The 26,743-nt window shown below is 47.7% G+C and overlaps 2 protein-coding genes across 2 annotated transcripts in view; both read left to right on the forward strand.

Annotated features, from left to right (window-relative positions):
* Window positions 1-3,889, forward strand: part of LOC102314239 (tryptophan 5-hydroxylase 1) — a 10,243-nt gene extending 6,354 nt beyond the window's left edge. The window contains exons 6-10 of the mRNA XM_005924012.3: window positions 28-163; window positions 329-455; window positions 2,676-2,771; window positions 3,170-3,303; window positions 3,445-3,889. Of these exons, the coding sequence (XP_005924074.1) occupies window positions 28-163; window positions 329-455; window positions 2,676-2,771; window positions 3,170-3,303; window positions 3,445-3,622 (671 nt within the window). The 3' untranslated portion in view covers window positions 3,623-3,889. The remainder of the gene's footprint in view (window positions 1-27; window positions 164-328; window positions 456-2,675; window positions 2,772-3,169; window positions 3,304-3,444) is intronic.
* Window positions 3,890-9,990: 6,101 nt separating this feature from the next.
* The window catches only part of LOC102313642 (CD81 antigen), a 30,185-nt gene continuing 13,432 nt past the window's right edge, over window positions 9,991-26,743 (forward strand). The window contains exons 1-2 of the mRNA XM_005924010.3: window positions 9,991-10,176; window positions 21,296-21,410. Coding sequence (XP_005924072.1) covers window positions 10,111-10,176; window positions 21,296-21,410 — 181 coding nt within the window. The 5' untranslated portion in view covers window positions 9,991-10,110. The remainder of the gene's footprint in view (window positions 10,177-21,295; window positions 21,411-26,743) is intronic.

Here is a 26,743-nt window from a genome sequence, read left to right on the forward strand (position 1 = left end):
TGTGTGTCTGTGTGCGTGTTTGAGCAGAGTGCTCAGGCTTCATCATCAGGCCCGTTGCCGGTTACCTCTCCCCCAGAGACTTCCTGGCAGGCCTGGCCTTCAGAGTCTTCCACTGCACTCAGTATGTCCGCCACAGCTCAGAGCCTCTGTACACACCTGAACCGTGAGTGCACAAAGACACACACACACACACACTATAACAGTCCGTTTTATTGTCTTTCTTTATTTTGTTCATATTTCTAAAGCCGTGTGTGTGTGTGTGTGTGTGTGTGTGTGTGTGTGTGTGTGTGTGTGTGTGTGTGTGTGTGTGTGTGTGTGCGTGCTGTAGAGACACATGCCATGAGCTGCTGGGTCACGTGCCTCTGCTTGCCGAGCCCAGCTTCGCTCAGTTCTCTCAGGAGCTCGGTTTGGCGTCGCTTGGTGCTTCAGATGATGATGTAAACAAACTGGCCACGGTGAGTGCTGCAGCGCCGACTCACCCTAAATACACCTGGATGAGGCGGGAACAACATGGCTCCCCCCACATATGAAGGGATTGGCTCATAAGGCTGTCAAGTCAGTTTTATTACACAGAACATTTTAAAACCACAGAAGTTGAACCAAAGTGCTTTACACGGACACGTATCTGCAAACGAAGAACCCAAACAGCAAACGTCACAAAGGGTTAACAAAGTTCTCACAGTGTTACAGACTGAGCGCAAACAGAAAGCTGGAATGAAACCATGAGGGACCTCATGACAAAAATAGGGCCTTAAATCTGATAGAAAGTTCTCAGTTCTTCTTATGGGGACAGGAAGACTCAGGGCAGCAGTAGCAGGTGAGAGGTTGGGCTGATGACCTCAGTGAGCTGGAGGCAAAATATGGAGTTAGTGTTGTGAAGTGGGCGTGTCCTGAGTTGAACATGTCTAAATATTAAGGCAACCAATAGGAGTGAAACAGACCACTGACTGACACGTAAAGGTGAAGGACACCTGGATTAGGTGCTGAAGTGCCCGAGCACTCAGCCTCAGTCAGTCTCAGGGTCTCCTCTTCCTCTCCCCGTATGAATCGAGCTCCTGAGTAGCAGGCAATCGTCACAGAAACACGCCTGTTTATCTTACAGCTGTGGCAGCGTGTCATTGGCTGGCCCTGATAGCAGATGTGCTGCGATGCCGTTCGCTGAGAGTTAATGTTCAGCTGCTTTACACAGAAAGCACAAAGTGTACATATCTTACAGGCAGAGCCTGCTGTGCTTATAGAGGTGCATGTACGTGGTTACCTGTCCTGTTAATCACCTGCTGAGCTCCTGCTCCAAACCTCTGCTGCATTTCTACATCTCCACCACCAGGTGACACCACCACGCTTCTCATCAGTGAGGAACGAGCCAATCACAGCAATTCTTACTTACAGTATATTCAGAGTTCCTCATAATAAGCAGTGTTGCTCAGCAGCTGATGCATTTACAAAATTCTTCCTTCAGGTTCAAAATATTCATGTGAAAAGTTTGTTCAGGTGACTTTGAGCGATTCTCAGTGTGCGCTCGCCCCGGGGTGAACGTCCGCCCCCTGGTGGACCATTGTCCTTTATACTTCCACCTGGTTTATAATCTGGGTAGCTTTAACCCACCAAGGTCATCGTCAGTGACGGCCCCGCCCTAAACCTTCCTGTCCTGAGTCTTTGAATCAAGTCGAGTTTTATTGTCAACCCAACAGTATACACTCAGGTATACAGTGGGACGAAATATCGTCCTCCTGGATCGAAGGTGCCAACTGTGAAAATAAAATGAAAGAACTCACATAAACAAATATACAGAAATAAGATCAACTAAGAATAAGAACAACAGTACTGAATAGAAAAGAATAAGAATAAATGAATATAATCAAGACTCAAAACTGCTGATTGTCAGTATGCGTGTTGTCAAGAGGTTTATTCTAAATGACACTTCTTCAGCTGAGAGTCTAAGAGGAGAAAACACACAAACAGACGCTGCAGTTTTAACTTGGAAGGGCGTTTCGCAGAGCGCTCACATCAGAGTGGGGGCCTGTGAAATGCGCGCTCTGTTCTTGCACTTGTCTTTATTTACACATGAAAAATGAATACATTTGACGTGAGCATGTGCGTATGTGATTGTGTGTGTGTGTGTGTGTGTGTGTGTGTGTGTGTGTGTGTGTGTGTGTGTGTGTGTGTGTGTGTGTGTGTGTGTGTGTGTGTGTGTGTGTGTGTGTGTGCGTGCGTGCGAGGTCAGGACTGCTTGTTTGACTTCTTACTATCAGATACAAATATCAGAGCACGTTTCATAAAGAACAATCAGTCCAGAACAATGAAAAGTACGATCAGTTCTAAGCTAGGAAATGATCATCATGCAGCATTCTATCACAAGTAAACTTATATCATTAAAAGCTTAAACTGACTAAAGAAATACAATATTCTACTGACACGTGTATACAGCATGCTGAGTTAGCGCTAATGTGATGCTGCTGATCTCAACATGAACAGAAAACATGAAGAAGGATTCAGTAAATATAAATACTGGAACGAAATGTGAAAAACTAGAAGCAGATGATTTCAGTGAACTCACCTGTCCACAGTTTCATCCACACCAGGCTTTAATCCACCAAACAGACAGACGAGCGCTGCTGACTGAGCGCGTGCAGTGGCGCTCTGCGCTGATGTCGGTGTCCTCCTGTTTGTTCCAGTGTTACTTCTTCACTGTGGAGTTTGGGCTCTGTAAGCAGGATGGCAGGCTGAGGGCGTACGGCGCGGGGCTCCTCTCCTCCGTCAGTGAACTCCAGGTGACCTCCGACCTCCACACTGCACCTTCATCTGACGATGTTTAAACGACTCAGATTATTAGTGATTTTTGTGTTTTCTTCAACCCACTGAGTGGTTAAAAAAATCCACATGGCATAAAAACACCATCTTAAAACTCCTCCCATTTTTGTGTACTTGTATTTTATTTGAGTATTTCCAGGTTTTGATGCTTAAAACTTCAACATGTAAGATTTTACTTCACTGCACTCACGACTCGCTCTCAGTGTTTGGTTTTTGGTAGAAGCAGCACAGAGCATCCTCCAGCTGACACCAACCGTTGCTAAGCTAGTTACCTGACGCAGCAGTCACCTGCGCTCAGGTTTCAGTAGGTTTGGACTCTATCTAAAACATCTGTGCACGTGTCTGTCTGTCCTCCTAGCACGCTTTGTCCAGCAGTGCCAACATCCTTCCTTTTGACCCCACGGTGACCTGCAACCAGGAGTGCATGATCACCACGTTTCAGCACGTTTACTATGTGGCCGACAGTTTTGAGGAAGCCAAGAACAAAATGAGGTGAGCTGCAAGTTTTCCCCACATGATGTGTGAGACGCACCGTGAACCCTGACCCTGTATGTCCCTGCTTGTCCCTGATTTTGGTTCTGAGCCGATGTGAGAGCTTCAGCTGAGGATGTATAGTGTGTGCTGTGTCTGCAGGGAGTTTGCCAAGACCCTTCGACGTCCCTTCACGATACGCTACGACCCCTACACTCAGAGCGTGGACGTTCTGGAGGACACCAACAACATCAACAGCATGGTGAAGGACATCCGGCACGAGCTGGACATCGTCGAAGACGCTCTGAACCGACTCAGCAAAAAACTGCAGAGCGTGTAAAGAGGTGCTCACAGTAAAGCCGCTGACAGCCGAACACTGCTTCTATGCCTCTGCTTCTGCTCTGAATCTACTGCTGCTGCAACAAAGCCGACACCTCCTCCTGAGGGGGGAGGGGCCTCCTGAAACATTCGCTAGGACACATTTATTGTTTGTAGGCTGAGCTGTAAAAATGCGGCATGTGTGCCGTGATAATCTGTCTGTAATCATGTGAATTTGTGTGATGATCTATAAAATACACATAATCGTGTGTGAGAGTTCTGCAGTGATCTGATCCTGGTTCTGTTTGTGCTGCTGCTCAGTTACTGCGGCATTTAATGCGACACAGCACCCATGTCCATTAGATCAGCTGCACACACCTACACGAGGCCTCACAACAACTTTTAAAGCAACAAAGTGTTGCTGGATGTGCAAAGAGCAGCATTTAGTTGTGCATGCTTCACACCAGCAGAGGGCGCCACTCAGCCACCCCACCAGTATCCACAGCAGAGTACCAGCAGCACCATAAAAGCACTTCGCTGGTTAAAAATAGCTCACAGATATATTGTCACTGAGCAGGAACCTTCAGCTTGTGACTGGGAGCAGATGTCAGTCGGTTAAATACCTCTGCTCATCTCCAGCTTCATCTTTTTATTCCTGGACTCTCTCTCCCAGAGCAGCTTTGCATGATTCATAGTTCAGAATAATCCTTCTTTACCTGCTGGGCCTCCTGCGACTCCTCAGCTCATCCCTTTAGCTCCTCCCCCTTTAAGATACATTTCTTATGTAGATGTTTCTTATGTAAACCAAAAGGTTTGAACGGCCGGTGGGTGTGGCTCCTATTCCCTCTGTGACATCAGACAGGTCGAAGAATAGAAAGCGTTTAGAGCAGCTGGGTTTGGGCTCAGAAACGTATTATTAGAAACTTTGTGCTTCTGATAACGAGTGAAGGTAAAGATTTTGTATGTAGTTCTTTTCTTATATGAAACCTTATTAGGGTGGTCCTGCAAAAAACAGCCTAAAGTTACATTTTAAAAACATGTTTCACTTCATGCTTGATACCAAACTTTTAAATGTGGCCTGTACATCACTTCAGGTATTTCACAGTTAAAATACTGTGTGTATAATCAGACCGATGCAAACTGGAAGGATGCTTCACACCAACAGGAAACACTGAGCAATCATTTAAAGTCCTGTCACTGACTGTGATGCTCATCAGAGACTACGAGCTCACATGTAGAAGGACAGAGTCCACAAAGAGCCCTTAAAGTCAGCAGTGAGAGCTGCCAGGAGCCTGAAAGGAGGCTAACACAGCGCTGCACGTCCCGAGCTGATTGGTGGATCTTTGGTGGAGGCAGCTAAAAAGCCAGCGGTGTCATATTAAAGGGAAAAACTGAAGTTTGTGTACAAGGTCCAGTGTTCAGAGAAGCTGGACTGTTAGTGCTCGTTCTATTCAGCAAAGAGCCAAATTTAAACAGCAGCGAGAGAAAATGGTTGACATGAAGTTGTGGCTTTGATTGTTAGGACCTCATATGAGAGCCGTGCTTGTTGTTAGGAATCACTGAGTATTGAAGTCAAGAATGAATATTATCTGTTCAAATATCATCACGTCCACATCCTGCACAGTTTATCCACCGTGCTTCATCCTGATACCTGAAGTTATGGAGACGAGGAGGCGAAGCTCTTCAGCATTTCAGTCGTTTCTCAGGAGAACTTCAGGATTTACTGGAGTCTCTGAGTTTGCTCACCCTGAGACGAAACCTCACCTGGCAGGTGGCTGAGCCCTCCCCTCCTGCCTGACTCTCTGTTTCACATCCTGTGAATCTCACAGCTCATATCAGAGTTTACATCTCTCCAAACATGAAATATTTGTGACATAAAACACAGCTGACTTTCTAATCGATCAGTGATCAATGACAGGACAGAGGAAGTGATCACGGAGGATTTATTCTGAACTCTGAACCGACCAGTATTCATAATTCTGGCCTCGCTAAAAATGTCTCTGCTCTTTATTTATCGGTCGCCATGGTGACTCATTGACGGCTTTGTGATCAGAGTCGCCTGAAAAGCAGGAACAGAAAACTCTGAGTTTAAATTTAGACTCAGAACAGGGCTGCACGCACACACACACACTGCTCACAAACCAAAGGTCAGAGGTCATCTCTCAGTCTCTGTCAACAGCAGAAAAAAGACAAACCAGTGACTCCAACAACACAGCAGAGTCCAGGACAAAGTCCCCCAGTGTTACTGCAAACAGCTGCTTACAAACCCACAGCTGGAAGGTGATTGGCTACAGCGTTCCTCGTCCACCCAAAGCACGAACGGGGGTGGAACTACACCCAACGCCTGAAGAGCAGCACACCACCTGTCTGATCAAACTGCTGCGTGACGTGGAAGAGCCCAAACATGCCGACAGCTTCAGTTTATCAGACGCTCGTCTCTCCTGGAGCATCTCGAGACGCTCTATTGACTATTAGCTGTTGCACAAACAAATCACTTCCTGTGCTCATGAGGTGATGTTGGAGATCAGATAAAGTTTATCACATATTGTTGATTTCCTGTGGCCAGTAGGAGGAGCCATGATTGTGACTCGGTGCTGCTGAGCAGATGTTTCTGCTCTGACTCTTACCAGACTTGAATTTGAACATCTTCAGGTGTCGTAGAAAACCCCCGACTTCACCACGCAGGCGCTCGGATGACAAGGAACAAATATGGAGTCAGTGTGTTAAAGAAGAATAGCTGGAAAACAAACGGAGGCTTTTCTTTTCATAAATGTGCATAAACGACAGAGCCACGGCTGCTTTACCTGAAGTTTGAAGCCACGTGTGCAGGAAGAACTGCAGATTGTGTCATTTCCACCACTTCTGTGCATGTGCAGGATCTGGAGCATCATCCAGGCCCAGCATGTGACTCATTTTTGTAGACAATCATGAAAAACACTCTTTACACTTTCAGAGCTCACGTCACTTTGTACACGAACCGCACAAACCTGAATCCACAGTGGGTGTATTTTAGATACGCACGTGTGGATGTGACAAAGCCCCGTACAGCTCAATCAACATGAAACTGAAAGCTGAAGCTCAGCGAGCCAGAAAGAAATCCCCCTGGACTCCAAACCTTCCAGCCGGAACCCGGGAATAATGTTTGACTCACATTTTAAGTTGCTCATGAGTCATGTGGGAACTGCCACTAAATCTGCTTTTCAGTCATCAGAGACAAACTGATGCATGCCGTCATATCCAGCTGTGACGCACCTCAAAATGTACGTAAAACTTGGAGTTCGGGCTGAGTCAGACCTCTCACACTGTCACGTCAATGACTCCAAATCCTTTTACTTGTTTTGAAGCACTTCGTGGTCTCGGTATCTGTAGGGAACGACGAGAGGACACACAACAGGACACTAGCCAGACAAAGTAAGAAAGATAAGCTTTCATTAGGCTGACAGCAAAAATTCAACAGGACGAAGCAAAAAAACAAAATCCAGAAACAAGGAGACAAACAGAGGAAGTAAAAGACAAAATAAATCAGGGATGAACATTTCAAATGTAAAGAGATTTCTCAGACAGAAGTCACGACAACTGTGGAACGTGGTTGTATCACACACACACATTTATATATACACACACAGCGGTCCCCGTAGGTGGACTGGCCGGTATGCCCAATGGTGATTTTTCGTTTTTATGGGCCAGATGCAGGGAGATGTATAGAAATCCATTATTGTACATAGTAATTTTTTTAGGGTCGCATCATAATTTCTTCAGAAGTAAGTACTGTATATGACGCCAGTATTTCCCACATTTAGATACTGCACCAGTTTTATTCTTTCTCACCTGTCTTTCTGTCTCCTTTCAATTTTTAAAGGTTGCCATGTTAGAGAAAATATTTTGCCCTGCCGTGCTGTTTATTGATGTGGCAAATGAATGGTTTATGAAAATATATCTAAATCAGTAATCAGTAATGATCATGTCTCACCTCTAGTCTCCTCTGTCTCAATGTCAGGTTTTCAATTCAATTCAATTCAATTTTATTTATATAGCGCCAAATCACAACAAAAGTCGCCTCAAGGCGCTTCATAGATACAGAGAAAAACCCAACAATCATATGACCCCCTATGAGCAAGCACTTTGGCGACAGTGGGAAGGAAAAACTCCCTTTTAACAGGAAGAAACCTCCGGCAGAACCAGGCTCAGGGAGGGGCGGGGCCATCTGCTGCGACCGGTTGGGGTGAGAGAAGGAAGACAGGATAAAGACATGCTGTGGAAGAGAGACAGAGGTTAATAACAGATATGATTCAATGCAGAGAGGTCTGTTAACACATAGTGAGTGAGAAAGGTGACTGGAAAGGAAAAACTCAATGCATCATGGGAATCCCCCGGCAGCCTACGTCTATTGCAGCATAACTAAGGGAGGATTCAGGGTCACCTGGTCCAGCCCTAACTATATGCTTTAGCAAAAAGGAAAGTTTGAAGCCTAATCTTAAAGTAGAGATAGTGTCTGTCTCCTGAATCCAAACTGGAAGCTGGTTCCACAGAAGAGGGGCCTGAAAACTGAAGGCTCTGCCTCCCATTCTACTTTTAAATACTCTAGGAACAACAAGTAGGCCTGCAGAGCGAGAGCGAAGCGCTCTAATAGGGTGATATGGTACTACAAGGTCATTAAGATAAGATGGGGCCTGATTATTTAAGACCTTGTATGTGAGCAGCAGTGTGTTGTAGATAGTTCAGGAGGTTAACTCAACCAACAGTCTACTTCCGGGTACTGTTTAGAATACCAGCATGGGGAGGATGGTGCAGGTTTAAGTTTATTAGACTGATGCATGAATACCAACAAGACAGCGTCCATCACTGTGACAACAGCGTTTGTTCTCATTCAAAGGCTTTATGGTTTTTCCTATAATACCTGGGGGCCGATGTTTTGTCCCAGTCCAGCCCTGGCGGTCTATATCGCGGTTCATCTTTCGCAGCCTCGCTGTTTCGCTGATTTTTTTGTGCAATTTTGCATACTTTTCCCCCTTTTTTCTTTTTTTATACAGCGCATTGTGTTCTGCGTCCTGATTGGCTGTGGACCACTGTCCATCAGTCCCGTGCCGTGTCTCCTGTACAGCACAGAGTGCGTTCAGCTCGTCACATTTACATAAATCTTCCATCCTAACAGTGTGACTCATAAGTGCTGGACTGCACGTTTGTCAGTCTTCTCCCCAACAAACACAACAATGTTGACGAGACGTCGTCACGTGCGGGTGTCTTTGGTTTCATCCTGTAATACTGGACTTGTTTGTTTGTTTTTTAGGAAGGTTTGAACTTTGAGCGTATAAACAAGAGAGAGGTCAAAGGAGCTTGCAAAGAAAAGCGTCTGGTTTTATTCTGACTTCCACATTTGACTAAACTGAAGAAGCTTCTCGGATGAGAGGTGAAACGTCTTCAAGCAACTTAAAGAAGTCACAGACGCTTTTCTTTGCAAGCTCCTTTGACTACGATGACCTGGATGACTGAGAACCTTCACAGACAAACAAGAGAGAGAACTGAAAATGTTCATGCCTGTCTGAGAAAAGTGTCTAAAGTGTGTAGTGACGGGTTTTACAGCCTTAAAACATCTGTAATCATTGTAAATAAAGTCGGCTACTTCGCGGGTTTCAGTTATCGCGGGTTATTTTTAGAACGTAACTCCCGCTCTAAAAACAAAACAACCCAATACACACACACACACACACACACACACACACACACACACACACACACACACACACACACACACACACACTGTGTGTGTGTGTGTGTGTGTTCTTTAAACCCTTTAATGTGGTTGGCTGCATGGCCACATGTTAGCCTTTTTGGCCCAGAGTGAGAGTTTCAATATTCAGGCTGCTGTATTATCTCTTGTGTGTGTGTCTGTGTGTTATATTGTGTAACCCTGTGATTCATGCGCAGCTCTTTGGTCAGTGTTGTTGTTTTAAATGTGTTTCCAGATAAATTTGGATAAAGAGAAAGACACGAAACATAAACGAGGCAGAAATAATCGAGTGGTTTAAAAAATGCTTTAGTTTCGTTTGATTACTTTTTGTTCTGTTATCTTCAGCCGTAACGCCCCCCTCCCCCCTGCAGTCCCTCTGAAATGCCCCTCCTCTCCCCGGGAGAGCCCCTGTGACCCCCCCCCGTCTCCCTCCAGTGAGTGAGAAAGAGAGAGCCTTCGGCGATGACGTAATCGGGAGGGTGTGTTTACCGTCTGTTTCTGTGTTTGTAAATAAAATGTAACTAAATTGCGACTCATTAACACAATGGGTTAGTTTGGCTCGCTCTCACCACCCTGCGCTCTGATTGGCTGCGCCCGTGCTTTGCTCCTCTCCGATTGGACGCTGTTTGGCTGCCAGGCGGAGGGAGGAGGGAGGGGTTGGGTGTTGCCTCGGTGTGCGAGCTTATTCCAGTGTTGAGCTCTCTCCGGAACCGTCGCTCCGTCCTTCTGCTGCTCCTCTTGCTGTGCCTCTCTGCGCCGAACAGACCGAGTCCCGGAGCATCATGGGAGTGGAAGGCTGCACCAAATGCATCAAATACCTGCTCTTCTTCTTCAACTTCATCTTCTGGGTGAGCGCGCTCGCGTGTGTCTGTGTGTGTCCCCTAGCTGCTGGACATCGTCACGTCCCCCACCCATTTACCGCGAGGCCTGCTCCGGGACGCGCGCGCACATTGTCGGCAGCAGGGGCTCGCGGTGGGGAAATCACTGTCAGCGCGGGAGTCGTGGGGGAGTCGTGCGCGCGCTCTGCTTACGTAACCACATTGTACCTCCGAGGCAAAGTGTGGGTGCTGTGCGCCGACGTGCACAGGTGGGGACAGATCAGGTGTGTGACCGCGGGCGATGTTCACTGCTCGGTTTGTGTGGCAGGAAAAGTCGGAGCTGGAAGTTTGGTGTGTTTGGTGTGCGGCTTTGTGTGGATTACATCCTCCTGTGTGTGTGTGTGTGTGTGTGTGTGTGTGTGTGTGTGTGTGTGTGTGTGTGTGTGTGTGTGTGTGGAGGGGGGTGGGTGGAGGGGTTTCCACTGGATGAGTCAAAGCCTGTGTTGGGTAATGGATGGTGGAAACATTTGTGGGCAGTTTGTCATCTCCTCCTCCCCCTGCTGCTGCTCCTGGTTTCTTCTCTCTGCTCTGTGGAAAGTCCAGGAGCGCCGAGCTGCAGTCCTGGAAAGCTGAACAGAAAGTCAGACGATCCCTGTTTTACATCCTTACTAAAAGTGAAAGTGAAGCAACCCTCCATAGCAAACAGAGGCTCTGCACCATTTCATGGGCGGAGTCCACACGCCACCACAGAGGAGTCTGAGCCGTCCCACCAGGAGCGTCTCCAGAGCAAGAAGCGAGTTTTTAAATCAGAAATAAATCCAGCATCATCATTTGGCATCATAAGGAAGGCGGGGCTCTTCCTCGGCTTCTGCCGTTTCTCGCAGGTATCAGTGATGGCCACTCCAGGCTCGCTCTTTGTCAGCGAGCGGCGTTGTTGCCTTTTACCCCCAAACATCTCCTAAAGCTGATCGAGGCGCTCTTAGTGTCAAACCACATGAGCAGCAGCAGGCAGGTAGCCGCTCCCCAAACACGGCACCAGCCTCTGAAGCGGGTTCGGCACAGCCAGGGTCTGTTTGTGTGAGCCGGGTTAGCAAAACCTCAATCCCACGATGGTCGTTGGTTCTTTGTGACATCGGTCGAGCGCTGAAGGCTCTAAATCTTTATCGGCAGGAAAATCTGTGACACTAACAAAACTACAGTTAAAAGTCCAAACTTTAACCCTCCTTCACTTTTACCACAGCTGTCCAGTGGGCCAAATTAGTGTTTGCCGGGCCAATTCTGGCCCCTGGACCTTATGTTTGACACTCCTTTGATGGCCGACCTGCAGCTGTTAGATGATGATAAACTTACTTAGAAATCAGCGGCTTTATCATCACCGTCGGTTAGGTCGTTGGATAAACTGTTGTCATAGAAACAGTTTTATTTTCACATGTTTACGCAGCTGTTTTCTTATCAGCTGTTTATGGTAAACAAACGCATATGTGAGCAAGTGTGGAACCTTTTAACCCGTTACAGTGTAACAGTGTTTGTAATTTCTAAAACCTTTTTTAAAGGCAAAAATTAGATTTTATTGTTTTAAAAAAGTCGCGTCGAGTCCTGGAATCAATGCAGCTGATGATCTCCTCGTGACCCCCACCCCCTCCACCTCATGTTTTATGTTTGTTCTCACTAAAATGCCGCGTTCAGGGGACCCTTAGTTGCCCTTTGATGAGCTTCAAAACTTTAATAAATGTCTGATAAATAAAAGAATAAAGTGACTGAAGCCTCCGCTGTGTGTCACACTGCTGGGATAATTCTCCACGTTTAGCTCGGGTCTGCTGTGTCGTTCGATTTCAGCCACTTTAATAGAAGTCACAGGAAGTGTTGTACGCGCTTCTCAGGAAGCTGCAGAGTTAAAAATGTGTGAACTTTCACATGGAAGTGCTGATCAGTGTCAGTGGAGCTGAGGAAGCAGCTGCAGCTCAGCAGCCTGTGAGCTTCCACCGCTCTCACACATCTGGCGTGTCCATGCTCCAGCGCTAACAGGAAGTCTGCGCCTTTTAAAGTGCTCCTGCAATGGAAACGTCTGAAACAACGGGCTTACCCCGAAGTTCTCCGTGTGCAGACGTCACCTCGAAGCACGACAGTGTGTGTTTGCACGCCATTTACACGCACACACACGCACACACACGCACACACACACAAAACCCCGTTCAGCTATCTTAGTGAGGACCTACATTGACATAGTGCTTTCCCTACCCAGAGCTCAGCAACCTTTAACACCCAAACAGCCATTTGGACCCAGTTTCCATGGAAAAGAAAACACTGGGAGCTGCAAACACTTCGTGACATCTAAAATGAAAAATAACACTGTTATTAATTTTTACCTTTATGCTTTGTGTGAACAACTAAAGTGTTTTGCTTATGAAATACATGAAGTGCTACAGAGAAATATAACAAAAAGGAAACAAAGCCGTCATCCTTGTATCACCTTTGGGATTTCGCAGCCTGTAGTGGAGCCTTGACCTGAATTTTAAAAACAATTGGAAAAAAGCACTATGCTGCTAAAAAATGAAAAATAAGTATTTGCAAAATATCTGCATAAATATTTCTTTTACGTGGTTAATGTGTGTGGCGGGGCGTGGTCTGCAGCGCCGCTGTAGGGGAGGCGGACGCACCTGAGCGGCATCTGCAATCACGCCTCGCCGGCTTAACGTCTGCGCTCTCTCTGCTGTTGTGTTGGTGTGTGTCGGGCTGTGAGCTGCAAAGCTACAGCTGGCTGTGTGCGTGCAGCAACCGTGTGTGAAGAGTGGTCAATAAAGAAAAAAGCGTGTTCATGCAAACGTGGTCGGGTGCCGTCCGCCTGCAGACCGCGGCTGTACGAAGTCGCTAGTAAGCTGTCATCTGTGAGGCGTGAGCGGTGTTTGTTTTTACCACTTGGCCTGCCTGGGCTTGAAAGTCTCGATAAATGCACGGCATTTCGCCGGGTACGGTTTATTCAAGTGTGATGCTTATTGTGAGCGATGAAAAATAATAACATAGTTTTATTTTTATATTTCAAGATCACAATAATCTTTAGAACAACAAGTTAAAAAGAACTAACACAAATAAAATACACTTCAGTTAAAGACTTATAATTTTTTTCCAAACCACGTGGAGCCGCAGGTTGCCGACCCCTGCCCCTTACCCTAACCATCAAAAATGAATGCTTCACCCTAAAGTTAACCATAACCTAATTGCAACCCTGACACTAAAACCACAGCCTCAAAAATGCCCTCAAATTTGTGAGGACTGGGTTGTGTGTGTCACAAGTGACTGTTGGTTCTCACAAAGATAGCTAGACAGGAACACACACACACACACACACACACACACACACAGTCTCAGACGGGGTCTCTGGATTTAATGTCTCCCCCAGGAAAATGTTGGAAAATGTCATCTTTCCTGTTTTGTCCGATAAACAGTCCATGTGTGGACGAGTAGAAGCCTGAACATATTCAACCAAGGCTGCTTCATTATCTTATCAGCTCCTCTAATCATCAAGCGCCATGCAGCGGCTGAACTCTAACAGATGTGTTTAAAGGGGATTTCCACGGGCTGTGAATATAATTAGCAAGAAATGAGTAAAAACACAGGTGATGGTGGTGATGAATGATGCAGGGTCATCCTGTCTGGAGCCCGGCCCACACTAGCCCCTGATTCTGACTGAAAGGCCCGACTCGCAGGGCCACAGCCGAGCAGTCAGCTGTGCGCCGGGGAGAGGAAGAACGCCGTTTCTGTTCCAGCAGCTCACCTGTAAAACCCTCCTGCTGCCTTTTCATCAGAGTTGTTGGCTGCAGCCTCTTTCTGTCAGTGTGGCTCAGAGCTCTCGCTGTAAAGGAGAGACAGCGAGAGCTCTGAGAAAGAAAAAAGTCCAGGATCAGCTCGACCCCACAGCCTGCGCAGCGGCGTGATGGTCTGAAGCCGACCCGGCCGCTTCCTTTTGTTTGTGCGCATGAAATAAACGTTCTCATGCTGAGCACAAATCAGTTTAACTCGTTCTGATCAGCTGGGCAGCCTGCTGCAGCTCTTATCTTCATAGTCACACATTATTTGGTCTGCCACGCCCTCTGTCAAACCCGGCGGCTGGCGAGCAGCTGTGTTAATGATTCTCACACCTTCAGACTCTCAGGTAGAAACGATCAAACCTGAATCATGAATCTGTTTTTTCCTGCCTGCTCCAGAAACCCTGTTTCTCTTTGTGCTTGAATGAGTCTTTTATCCCTTTTGGTCTGTGAGCGTCACAGCAGCTGCTGGTTTCTCGTTATTTTTCTCGTGAACAGTCAGTTTGGTCGGTCGGGTGTCTCTGCTCGCGTGCTCGTGGCTCGTTTAGCGGGAGGTTGCATTTTTAGGTCTCCACGTGGGAAACGGCCAAATGCTGCCCAGAAATATCAGAGAGTAGCTCACCAACGAGTACCACACACGCGTGAGCGCCGCGACGTGCGCTACAGTCCACGGGGAGCGAGGAGGCGTGCAGCAGATGGTCAGAGCGCCGCGTTTAAGGACACACACACGTTACCAAACCTTCTTACTGTCACCGTGTGCCGCAGCTGCTCGTACAAAGTGTGTGCGCAGCACTGAGGCATACCACTCCATCGTAGCGGCGCACCCTGAACTTTGACCTTCTGAGGAAAAGTGTAGCCGGAGCAGGGGAATGTGGGACCGACTGATAGGAAAAACAGGCAGGAAAATACGAGCGCGTGAAGCTGGACTGAAGAGACAGCCCGGCGGGCGTTTCTGGACTCGGCCTTAGCGTTCTGTTTGCCGCCATGTTTTCAGGCGCCAGAAGCGACCTCGTTTGGATGACAGGGCGGCGTGCTGAGTTAGCACAGATACCTGCTCATTAGCGCTGAGCAACTTCCAAATGAAGTGCTTGATCTTCCCTCAGGTTCAGCTGACCTCGCAGCAGCTGGAAGTGAGCAGGACGCCATTTTGGCTAAAAAAGCGAGAGAAATCAAAGACGTCTGAGTTTGCGTGTGCAGTGCTCAGGCAGCCGGGTCACGGTAGCACGTAGAGCGTGGAAAAGAAGCCAACTGGGCTTTGAGTTTGAAGGTGTTTGAGCTCGTAAGATGTCCCAGTTTCACTTTTCTCCCCTTTGACTAAACGTAGTCTTTAAAAGTAAAGATTCTTTCTCCATTAATCGAACTGTAAACGGTTCTTCAGGGTTAAACTCTGGGTTTAATCGTGACTCCTTTTTTAATCCTCAGTTACTGGTTTTAAGGCGGGGACGAACAAACGTGTGAAATAAACCGACCGGAGAACATCTGGATCATCGCTGAAACGAAATGAAAACAATAAAAACAGTCAAACCAAAGTAACGCCGTGACTTGCTGCGTCAAACAGGATGTGGGGGTGGGGGTGGTTTGGAAAGGAGCCGCATATCCCGACCCCCACCCTTCCTCCAACCCACCCCCAGCATGCCCGACATTCTGCCTCGCGCTTGTGCGGCGGGCAGAAATAGACAGCGGTGGGAGGGAAACTCGAGCTGAAGTGCGAGGACTTGGGCGGAGCAGCCGTGTTTTCTCTGCCTGTGAACTACGAGCTGAGCAGCAGCTATGATGGATGCAGATTCCAGTTATCCTGAAGTGGCGGCGTGGTACAAAACGCACGTGGATGCTTTTAGTGACAAGACTTCTTCTTCTTGTGCAGCTGTCCCGCTGACCCGTCCTCTTCCGGCTCCCCGTCAGGTCCCGGCATTCCCCTGAAATAGAGCAGCCACCATGACGCCACAGACCACACCCGGCTTCTTAAATATCCCGATACCTGCCGCGCTTCCTTTGTGTCTGGTGATGGGTCACAGCAGTCTGGCACATCTGCTCACATCTGCTTTTACACAGTGTAATAAACTGGAACCGTGTGGCTGGAGCTGGTCTGGGAGTCTGTTGCCATCACACATGTGCATAACGATGATGATGATGACGATGACGAAGGTTTCATTAAATGTTAATGACATGAAATGAAAACAAAGCTTTTATAAAGTCTTATAGGTGCATAAAATCTAAAGCCAGGTCATTTTAGTCCATTGGTAGCTGGTTGCTAGGTAACATGGCATCATGTCTGATATAGATCAGATCTTCAGAGGTCTAAGGTGTACCTGTGTGCCAGGTGTGCTTGGTTGACTGAACCGAGGTTTGGGGGCATTATCATAAAGCTGCGTCAACACAGGAAGTGACCAGAGAAAGTCGATGATGTCAGACAACTGCGGGTGAAAAAAATGGAAGCAAAGTGGGCGGGTCCTAAGATTAACTTCACACTACTTCGAGGTGAATGAGCCCCGCCCCTCCCTGAGCCTGGTTCTGCTGCAGGTTTCTTCCCACTGTCACCAAGCTCTCGCTCAAACGGGACGTCTGCCCGCCGCGTTTCTCAAACTGGAGTCGTCTTCACCGACGAGCTCGAGTCCCGGCTGATTTCCTGTGAGATGAAACCGTCGTCATTAACGCCTTTAATTGTTTTTGGACAGCAAAGCATCAGGATCCTCCGGCAGCAGCTGTGAGTCACTCTGGGAGCCATTTCGTAATCCCAGCAGGCCAACTGGCCAGAGCACCAAACCAGTAACGGTTCGTCAGTCGCTGCCTTTTATTGTCCTTCAGCGCTGATGGCGTTTGACATTTAAGAAAAGCTACGAATCCGTTTGTGCACAAGTTTAAGGAAACGAATAAAGAACCAAACAAATGTTAAGTGCTGTCCATAAAGACCTCGCCACAGTGGGTCTTCCCACAGTGGGATGGAGGCGTGTAGACCACTCAGCTTGTTCACTGATACTGGAACAGCCCGGAGCAGTCGGTGTTCATGTCTGACCACCAGCTACAGGTGGGTGGAGTCTGGGTGGTGTAACTCGGCGCTGGAGTAAGCGAGCTGCACATCATCGTGCGCCTGCAAACCTGAGCCTTTCTAGCCTGTCAGGAGTCTCCCAGCACATTTCACCACATGTGATTCCTGCAGTGCATATTTGGGTGGTGTTGAATTATGCAGCTAAAATAATGAAGATGTTATTCTTTGCAACAACGTGGAGCAAGTATGCAAGAGGAGAAGCCGTGATCGTGGCTCTGCAGCTGCTGTGAAGGCCTGTTTGTGTAAACGAGCGAGAGTTCCAGCGAGAGCACTTTAACCCACAGACCGGTCACCAGTGATAACATCAACGATATCGCCTCATAAATACAAATTAAAATGTAAATGAATAACCGTCGGTCATTTCCATATTCCTCCAGGTCAGCTGCTGCAGGTAAGAGCTCAGTCGGCTGTGTTTGTGATCACGTAGGTGTCGCCTCCGAGTCCAGCTCCAGGCTTCATTTATGTAACACATCTGGTTCAGCTCCAGTGATACTGACACAGCCTGCATCACTTAGTGATATTACTGTAGTTACCTGCAATGTAAAGCACCTTAACGTGACTGTTGTCGTGCTTTGATGCTGTATAAATAAAGTTGAGCTGAATGTAGAGTCAGACACGCTCCCTGCGTTCAACGGTAACCTGCAGACCGATGAAGTCTGAGCTGGGTCTGGCTGATCTGCTCACAGAGTCCAAATCTGCTCGTTTCAGAGCTTCAAACAGGAAGAATCTGTTTAAGCAAACTTTGATCTTTGGAAGGAAGTCCGACTTGGATCATTTATTTATTATGAAGTACGGTTGAGTCAGTGCTCCGCAGCTAACATTTTATCTGTCCCACGAAGTGTTTTTCCTGGCAGAGCTCCTGCAGTGTCTGCACAATGGGACCAACAGGAAGTGGAATGTCTCAGCAGGACTGGCTGAAATTACATATTTTATAAAAGCCTCCAATCTGCTATTAGAATAATGTTTTTTTTCTCTAAACAATTGTGTAGCGTGATAGAGAGGAGAAGGCGGCTCTGCTCTGCTCAGTCAAAGTGAGGCCTGAGCTCGTTTTTGAAACGGGAAAGAGTTTCTTCTGCTGATGAGACTCGGACTCCAAAAAGCAAACGGCTTACTGAGCTGTGACGCATTCTCTTTGATTTTAGTGCTCGTTGAGCATCGAGCTGCAAACCTCTACCTTCAACCTGTCCTGAAATGATCCCATAATCATGGTTCACGTGCTCACCAGCACCTGGTCGAGCTGGTTCCAACCCTGTTGTTTTGTTGTTTGAGGTCAACTAACAGGAAATGTTGAGCATTAGGTCAATTTTGTCTGTTTATGAAATATGTGTAGAAGATGAGGGTTCATCGTATGCGTGTCCAAAGGAAGTTCTCCAGTTAATGAGGAATGAAATGAATGTGATCCAAATATCGGCCACAGCTCATCATCCCAGCAAAGCAAGACAGGAATAAAAAAAGGAGCTTGAGGGGCTCAAAGAGTTGGGTGTTCGTCCTGTAATCGGAAGGTTGCTGGTTCGATCCCCGGCTCAGTCGTTGTGTCTGCGGGCAACACACTTCACCTACAGCCTACTGGTGTTGGCCAGAGGGGCCGATGGCGCGATATGGCTGCCTGGCTTCTGTCAGTCTGCCCCAGGGCAGCTGTGGCTACGACTGTAGCTGCCTCCACCAGTGTGTGAATGTGAGAGTGGAATTGTAAAGCGCTTTGAGGGCCCTGAAAAGCACTATATAAATCCACTCCATTATTATTATTATTATTATTATTATTATTATTATTATTAAATATAAGACGAGTGCAGGTGTGGTCATGATTTTCTGTCTGTCCAGTAAGTGATGAAGGCAGAATTGATTAATAGACCACATCCATCCACCACAGCTGCAGTCGGAGGATGAGCTCTGCGTCAGCTGGTGGAGGAATCCTCACAGCATTGATTCAAACGGCTACAATGAGGAAATCAATCAGCGACCAATACGGACGCATTAAACATCCCGGCCGCAGACGCGTTGCTTCACAGTAATGTGTCGGGGATTACGCCGCTTCCCTCCGTTCACATCCCTGTCGACCTGAAAGTGACGAAGCTCGGTGCAGTCACAGTGGGAGGGTGTCCACGTCTCACCGCCACGTCTCACCGCCGCGCTCCGTGAAACACGTCCACTCGGTGTGCTCCCTTTGAGCTGCATCCAGCTCGTTGAGACTCCACATTATGGTGCATTTAGCTCACGTTCCGCATGATGATCGCTGGAACTGCCCGTCGCCTCGCCAAGAGTATAAAGCTGCGTTCGTACTTTTAAATGACAAAGGTAGTAAACACCTTAAAAGGTTACTTGGCAACAAGAGGCGGGACTGTCGGTCAAACGAACTAACGACTGCAGGAGTCAGAATTTAAGAAAGCCGTCCTGAGCAGTCCGAGTCCTCGGTGCTCTCCCGGCTCTGCTCGGTGATAAATGTTCAATTTTTGAAAATCTGCTGCGCTTCAAAAGGGGCGGGACTTATGACACAATCCGTGTTTACCTGGACGCATGGACTCAAAGCCTGACTGGAATAAAAATGCTTTGTGTAAACGTGCCAAGAGTCTGTTCCTCCAATCAGGAGTTAGATCATCAGTTTGACAGGTGTGCGTTATGTCAGCCTCACGGGGACGCGTGGCGATCTAGTCTGAAGACGTGAACATGGCTGCTGAAGGGTTTCCCTGATCCAGCTTTAAATCTGTGGAGGCGAGCCCGCCTACGCGTGGCGTGGTGCCCGCCGGGCTCTGCTGGTTTATTCTGGACGAGGCTTGAATTGCGCTTTTCTTCGACCCTGTCAGAGGCCGCGTCGTGAGCAGAGCAGGACTTTCTGGATCCTGTTCAGTCTGAAACCTGAAGCCTGCTCCTGTTCTCGGTTTATCTTTACCTGATCTCTGTCTGGCGTCTCTGGCGGACATGTTTTTGTTTTCTCCCTCACTTCCTGGATAAGTGATGGGGTCAGACGTGCAGAAGTGATGGTTTTTGTAACCTAGCAACCAAAGGATGCGGTGGGCGCGTCCAGCGACTCTCATCAATATGCGTAACTTTTTCCACATTCGGAGCGTCTGCTGTCTTTGCAAACGTCACACCGACAGTTTCCACGAAACAGTAAATGAGTCGAACAGCTGCTCGACATCTAAAAACGGCTGTAAGATGTGAACGCTCTGCACATTTTCACTCCCGTGTTGTGAAAGATGAGGACACGTCACCATCAGAAAAGGAACAGCAGCGGGAAAATGAAGTTACGAATCCGACCGCCGTCTCCCATCTGATTTTAAACAAACTTCAGTCAGGTTTCTGACGCTGAAACGAATAAAAACACTCCGTAACGACGGCGTGCTCGTACCCTCAGACCACCCTCGCTCACTTCTGATGCTGACCCGTTATGTAAACCGGTCTTGTTGGTGGGGTTGCTGCTGTCGGGGGTAAAGAGTTAAGTGCTTCTTAGGAAACAGCTCAGAGACCGTTTAGCCTCCCTGAGTCATGCTCCAAGTGCGTGTGTCGTGGTGTTGATCTGGTTGCTAGGCAGCAGCATGCTGTAGAGCTGGAATGGACCTCGATAATGGAGGAGGAGGAGGAGGAGGAAGATGGGGGTTGTTTTGGTTTCAGTGAAGCTTGAGTTTAAAATGGAGATGATTAGCGTCATTTTTCAGCTTCACAGCTTCAGCAGATTGGTCTTATTGTCCTCGTGTAGATCACAGCTGCGTTTATAGAAATCAGGACTTTTGATCTTTTTGGATGATTTTGGAGATTACATCAGTCCAACATACTGTCATGGATACAGGAAGGAAACCAGTCATTGAACTTTCCTCCTCACTCTGACTTTACTCTGACGGTGCTTCTTCCTGCAGTCGTCTTCGTCTGTGTGTGTGTTTAATTTGAAATGGAAACGTGTGTTTTGCCTCTGAGGCGGCAGCCATTGCAGCGTGTGCCGCCGCTGCTGCCGCCGCTGCTGCTGCCGCTGCTGCTGCCGCTGCTGCCGGCTAGTTGTTATCAGGCCCTCACAGAGATTTCCTCTGACTGGGGGAACGTGTCGCTTCAGATCGGTTGCAGATGTGTGGACTTGTTTCCCAGACTACTGTGGATTTTACACCCCTGAAAGAATTAGTTGGAGTATAAGTGGATGCTGTGTTGAGAACTTTCAGTGCTTCACCTGCAGTCAGACAGGAAGTGAAGCCATTACTTTACTTGTTGCTCTTCCACCTTGATTCGTGCAGCTGTGTGACTTTGGTGTTTCAGTGTGGATGCATACAAACAGCTTTCATGTGGATGACTACATGTGCCGTGTTCTGCGTTGCAGCTTACTGGAGGTGTAATCCTGGGAGTGGCCCTGTGGTTGAGACACGACCCCAAGATCTCCACCCTGCTGGGTCTCGAATATGATGGAAACCACGCCCCCAGCACCTTCTACATCAGTACGTACTCATCTGTGTCTGCTTCATGTCACGTGTGTGCTCACGTTATGCTCCTGTCTGTTTATGAATCTTTTATTTGTCCAGGTAAAATCTCACTGCCCTGGTTCATGGCAGCAAAGGTCAAAACAGTTAAAAACAAATCAGCGGACTTTCCTGCCGTCGTTCATTGTTGGATATGAAAGCAGAAGGATTCATTTAGTGCTACAATCATAGGATGTATGTGAAACATTAGCTCGGTGCAGGTGTGATTCGTACCGCTCTGAACCAGGATGCACCTGGTTGTGCAGCATGCAGCTAGACATTGGAGCTGAAAAACATCCCGTGTGAACTACAGATGCTAGCTAGCAGCTAGCCTTGAGATGAAGGATAATTCTCCGTATTCTTCCTCCTGTATTTACTTTTGCTGCTCCCACCCCAGACACATGCTAACTGGACTGATTCTTATAAAGCGCTTTTCTACTCTCAAAGTGCTCTATACAACACCCAGTCACACCAGCACTGACTCTAAACTGAGTGCTGTCTAACCACATTCACACTCCGCTGGACGCATCAGAGAGCAACTTGGGGTCGATACTTGGCTTGCAGACTGGAAGAGCCAGGGATCGAACCCCCGATCAGTAGGCGACCAGCTCTACCTCCTGAGCTACATCCACCTCCTCCACACATCTGGCCGGTGAGCAGACTGAACATAGTCACATGGTTTGTAGCGACGCATTTTTGGTTCGCTTGGAGTTCACGGGACTCGAGCCAGAGTGAACCAACTACAGGTGTGAAAACGTCCTCGGTGTTTAGCAGCTCAGTAACTTCCAGTCAAAATTGGCCTGTTAGTGCAGTGACCTCACAGCAGCCATATTATTGGTCACATGATGTCATTGAAAATGCTCCAAAAGGCTCCAACAGCACAAACACTGTGCAGGTGAAGCTAGCAAACCGCTAGCAGCTACAGCCACCTGTCCGTCAAAGAGGCCACGCCCCTAATAATGCAAACTTTAATACAATTTAAACAGGTGAGTTACAGAAGTCATGAGGAAGGAAATGATCCACAGAGACCAAACAGTTTGTTTCAGGCTGTAAACATGTTTATGGGGACTGACTCGCTGCTGCCCCTGCTGGTTAGGACTGTCCTCTGTGAGCACCTGCTCACCTGGTCAGTTTTGTGCCAGTTTTATTGAGCTCATGATTAAATATATTAGTTAGTGAAGCCTTCATGTCCCTAACACTTAGTTTATACCTATTTATTAGGCACTATCAAAGTTTAACGTTGTTATTTTAACATTAATAATGAATCAGTCGTGCATCTGCCTCACAGACTGAAGTAGTTCCACTTATCAGGGCATAAATAGTTTATGTGGATCTATCAGAGAAACACATCAGCTCACTGCGATGAAAGCTCACCGTTGTCCTCCTCGCTCTTATTAAAGCTGAGATGAAATCGAATGTGTTTAAAACGTTGGACCAAAGCCGTGCAACAGATGTTCTGAAGAACGTCCAGATGTTCTGAAGAACGTCCAGATGTTCTGAAGAACGTCCAGATGTTCTGAAGAACGTCCAGATGAGGTTGTAGCGTGGTAGGAGGGGCCTGGGTTTGAACGCCGGTGGGGTCCCGCTGTGTGGAGTTCTCCATGTGCTTCCAAAGATTCCTGGATTAACTCCTGTGGTTCGTTCTTGGACCAAGAACCAACAAAGGAACCTGACCAGAACTTTAAATCCTCCCGACACACAACTAAAATATCCTCGTCCTCCAAATGTTCGGCTTCTTTAATTGCAGTCGTGGATTTTTGCAGCTCAGTTTTCTCTGACTGAAATCATGAATCTGGACCGCATGGCTTCTAAGCCTTCTCACATGTTTCTGAGGCTGCTGCTGTGAGTTTAAGTCACCGGAAATAAAAACACGTCCGGCGAGCGGCGGCGGCGGCTCTGAGCGGCCACCACGCCTTGTAGATGAGAGAGAGGCTGCTGCAGAACAGCAAAGCCGCTCAGGCTCGACGCGCTGCAGCGCGAGGATGACGGTATCGTGTCGGGCGTCAGCTGGGAACGGGCTCAGGAAACGCTGGACAGTTGGAGGATGGAAAAAGTTGATATGATGAATGTTATTTCCTGCTGAGTCGCACAGATTCAGGGTTTGGCGTGCCTGATCTGTGAAGCCAGAGCATGTCGATCCCGCCGGCAGCTGCTGCAGTGATGGAGGGGGGAGGGGTTCTTGGCCCACTGCAGGCCTCTTTGTACCAATCAATCATAGTTTGAATACCACAGGGAGAGGCAGAGTGTTGCTGCTCACCATGATGTGCATCACTTTATGGACACGGCTTTCCGTTCTCTAATGGCTGCAGGAAAATGCTCACGCAGCGAAAGCCAGACTGGTTTTTGAACATCCCAGTGAGTCCAGTGCAGAGAGGCGGGCCCATTCGTGCTGTGCACTTCTGTCACAAACACACAGTATGGAAGCTACTCCTGTTGGTGGAGCATTCAGAGCCCGCTTTTTAAGCTGCTTCAGCTTCCCTGCAGTTGCTGCTGCTTCCTCTGCAAGCTGCTTTGCAACCCAACAGCTCCTCCTTTTCATTCTAACTTAGTCAGTGTGGTCATCCAGAGGAGGGGACCAGGTGTGTGCTGGTGCAGGTATCATGGCAGGTCCTGGGGCCGTGCTGCCGTCTGACAGAACCATCACAGGACGACACGAATAGGTTTTGTAACGCCGCCATGTTGCAACTCGGGTGGAGCGTGGGATTCGCAGCATGAATGCGGTTGTCGTGCGACACAGTCAGGTGGAAGTGAAGCTGAACGCTCTCAACTTCTCGTGGTATTCATGACTTGTAGGTCAGAGGCTGTTTTGAGAGCTCAGCCCGCCGCGCCCAAACCAACAGCTACTTGTGATCAGCGCTGATGGAGTGCACACAGGCCGTCACGTGATCCCGTTTAAAAACGGCTGTGACGAGATCCGAGTCGTTCCCCCGTCTGTGAGTCATCTGCAGGGAGTAGAGAGATGAAAGCTGGCATTCCAGGAAAAGCAGAACTGGTGTGATTTAGCAAAGTAAAAGTGAGGAAGCGTCTCGCAGGGAAAATAAAGGCGTGGCTGTTTGGACGGCGCCGTCAGGCTGCGGTTGTTAAAGGGGAAAAGCTTCGCTCATTAGAGAGGATCCACTCAGGGACTTTCTCTGCAGCGGCCTCGATGATTGCACCCTCGCATTACATAAAGCCTCCCTCTCATTCCCGAGGAGGGGAGGAAAAAACACTGTCGGGATAGGAAAAAATTCTTCACTCGCTCCTCCTCCTCCTCCTCCTCAGTGACCCCACCCCTCCTCCCCCGTCCTCTCCTTCTCCTTTGCTTGCTCCTGCTTTCCGTCCCCATCTGGTTGTGTTTAGCGTTCAACTCAACTTATTTTTCCGCGGCTCGATCGCCATCTTTCCCCTACATCTGTTTCTCTCCTTTCTCCCGGCGCTCACAGACACGGTGACCCTCCTCTCGCCTTTCTACACGATTAAACACATGCACACACTTTAAACTGTGTTCTGAAGCAGCGGCAGACGCCTGAATAGTCGCCTTGAAATGTGCTCATGATTCTAAAAATGAGTTTCTCTTGAATTCTGGAGAAACGAATGTTGCTCAAACCCGATTTCTCACTTCCTCCACTGCCGTACTGCAGATTTCTCAGTGATGAGGAGTCAGGGGTTTGGTTTCCTGCAGGTTGCGTAATCTTTTGTTGCACAGTTAGTAAGAATTTTATCTGACCGTACAAATGCCTTTTTTAAAAATCAGGCTTACTGGAAAGAATAAAGAAGTGTAACCTGGTGAGTCAGACGTAGATTCATTTTGTAAACCTTGCACTGGATCGTTCCCAACAGCTCTTCTGTCTTTGTCACGAAGTGGAACATTGAGAATTTTATTTTGAAATGACTTCCTGTCATGTACTTCCTGTTCCAGTGGTAGATGTTCCAATTAGACATAAAGTTTCTGATAGTGTTTTTTCTACTCTTGGATCTGAATGATGTCACAGAAACGGGATAGAAGCCACACCCTTTTTTCTTTGTGAGTTGTAGCCAATTAAAAGAAAGTTGTCTCAAAGAGGGAGGAGCTAAAATGGCGTGTTGCGGAGGATGAGCTGAGGCCTAGTGTCAGAGGATTATTTTGAATATTTCAAACTGTTAATCATGCAAAGCTGCTCTGTAAGAGTCCAAGAGTAAGAACGTGGATCAGAATAATTCCTCTTTGCATAAGTCGTCTTTGAGAGCTCAGCTGCTGCTGATGGAAAGTTAGCATGGCGCTCGCTCGGAGCTCTGGAGCGAGGCGTTAATGGCGCTGTGACGCACATGTAGAAGAACGGTATGAATATGCTTCAGTTCAAGAGTAAGCTACTTACCTACTCTTAGTTCATCTGCGAGGCCCGTGTATGATGTAATAATCATTATAATGACCGTGTGAGTGAATGCTGTTAGCGGCAGAGGCTCGTGGCGAACGTTCGGTCAGGGACGGCTGAAGTTTAGGTCTGAACTTCTCTCTCACGGACTCCATCGTGAGCTTTGAAGCTCTCGCAGATCTTCACACCTTGATTGTCATTCAGCACAAACGTCCTCGGTCTCTGCGACTCTTACAAGACACTGATGTGGAAGATGAAAGCCCTCTGTGAGTACTGCAGTCTCACAGAAACCAGGCGTGTACACGATAAAAGACCTGTCGACAGGTGACTCTGACGTACTCTGATTACATCCTGTGGAAACAGATGCCTGATGACAGTCGCGCAGATAGATCGTTTGTTTATATCGAAAGTTTTAAATTATGACTCGGAACCAAATATTCTCCTTTATCTTAAACATAACATTTCATATTTGCAGTAAACTTTATGAGTTTAAAAATGCTGAATGTGTAGGGCGGGGCCTAGTTGAGCTGTACCCAGGTAAATGTGGAGAGCATTTGCTGAAATGCACCTTTTTCACAGTAAAAGCCTCTAAACCCTCTTTTTTTTAAATCTCCAGTAAATGTCTGAGGACACTGGGGCTTCAGGAAGTTCTCGTGCTCTCAGATGACTTGACTCCACTCAGTTTCCTGTTCAGCAGCAAGTCACTCACACAGCGACCCCTCCAGCACCCAGAGGAGTAAACTGAGCCCCCTGGTTTCACGTTGACTCCCACAAGAGTTGAAATGACACCGACGTGTCAGGAAGTCCCAAAGAGTCCCGGCCCTCGGCCACATTCAGGGACCAAAATGGAGCAGTGTTAAATATTCCACTACGCGGGGAATTCATTTACTGAAAACTAGAGATGGCACGATACCACTTTTTTATGTCCGATACCGATACCGATATCATAAATTTGGATATCTGCCGATACCGATATGAATC

Source organism: Haplochromis burtoni, unplaced genomic scaffold (assembly GCF_018398535.1).
Source record: "Haplochromis burtoni strain Fernald_Lab_line unplaced genomic scaffold, NCSU_Asbu1 Contig_69, whole genome shotgun sequence".
Classification (NCBI taxonomy): domain Eukaryota; kingdom Metazoa; phylum Chordata; class Actinopteri; order Cichliformes; family Cichlidae; genus Haplochromis; species Haplochromis burtoni.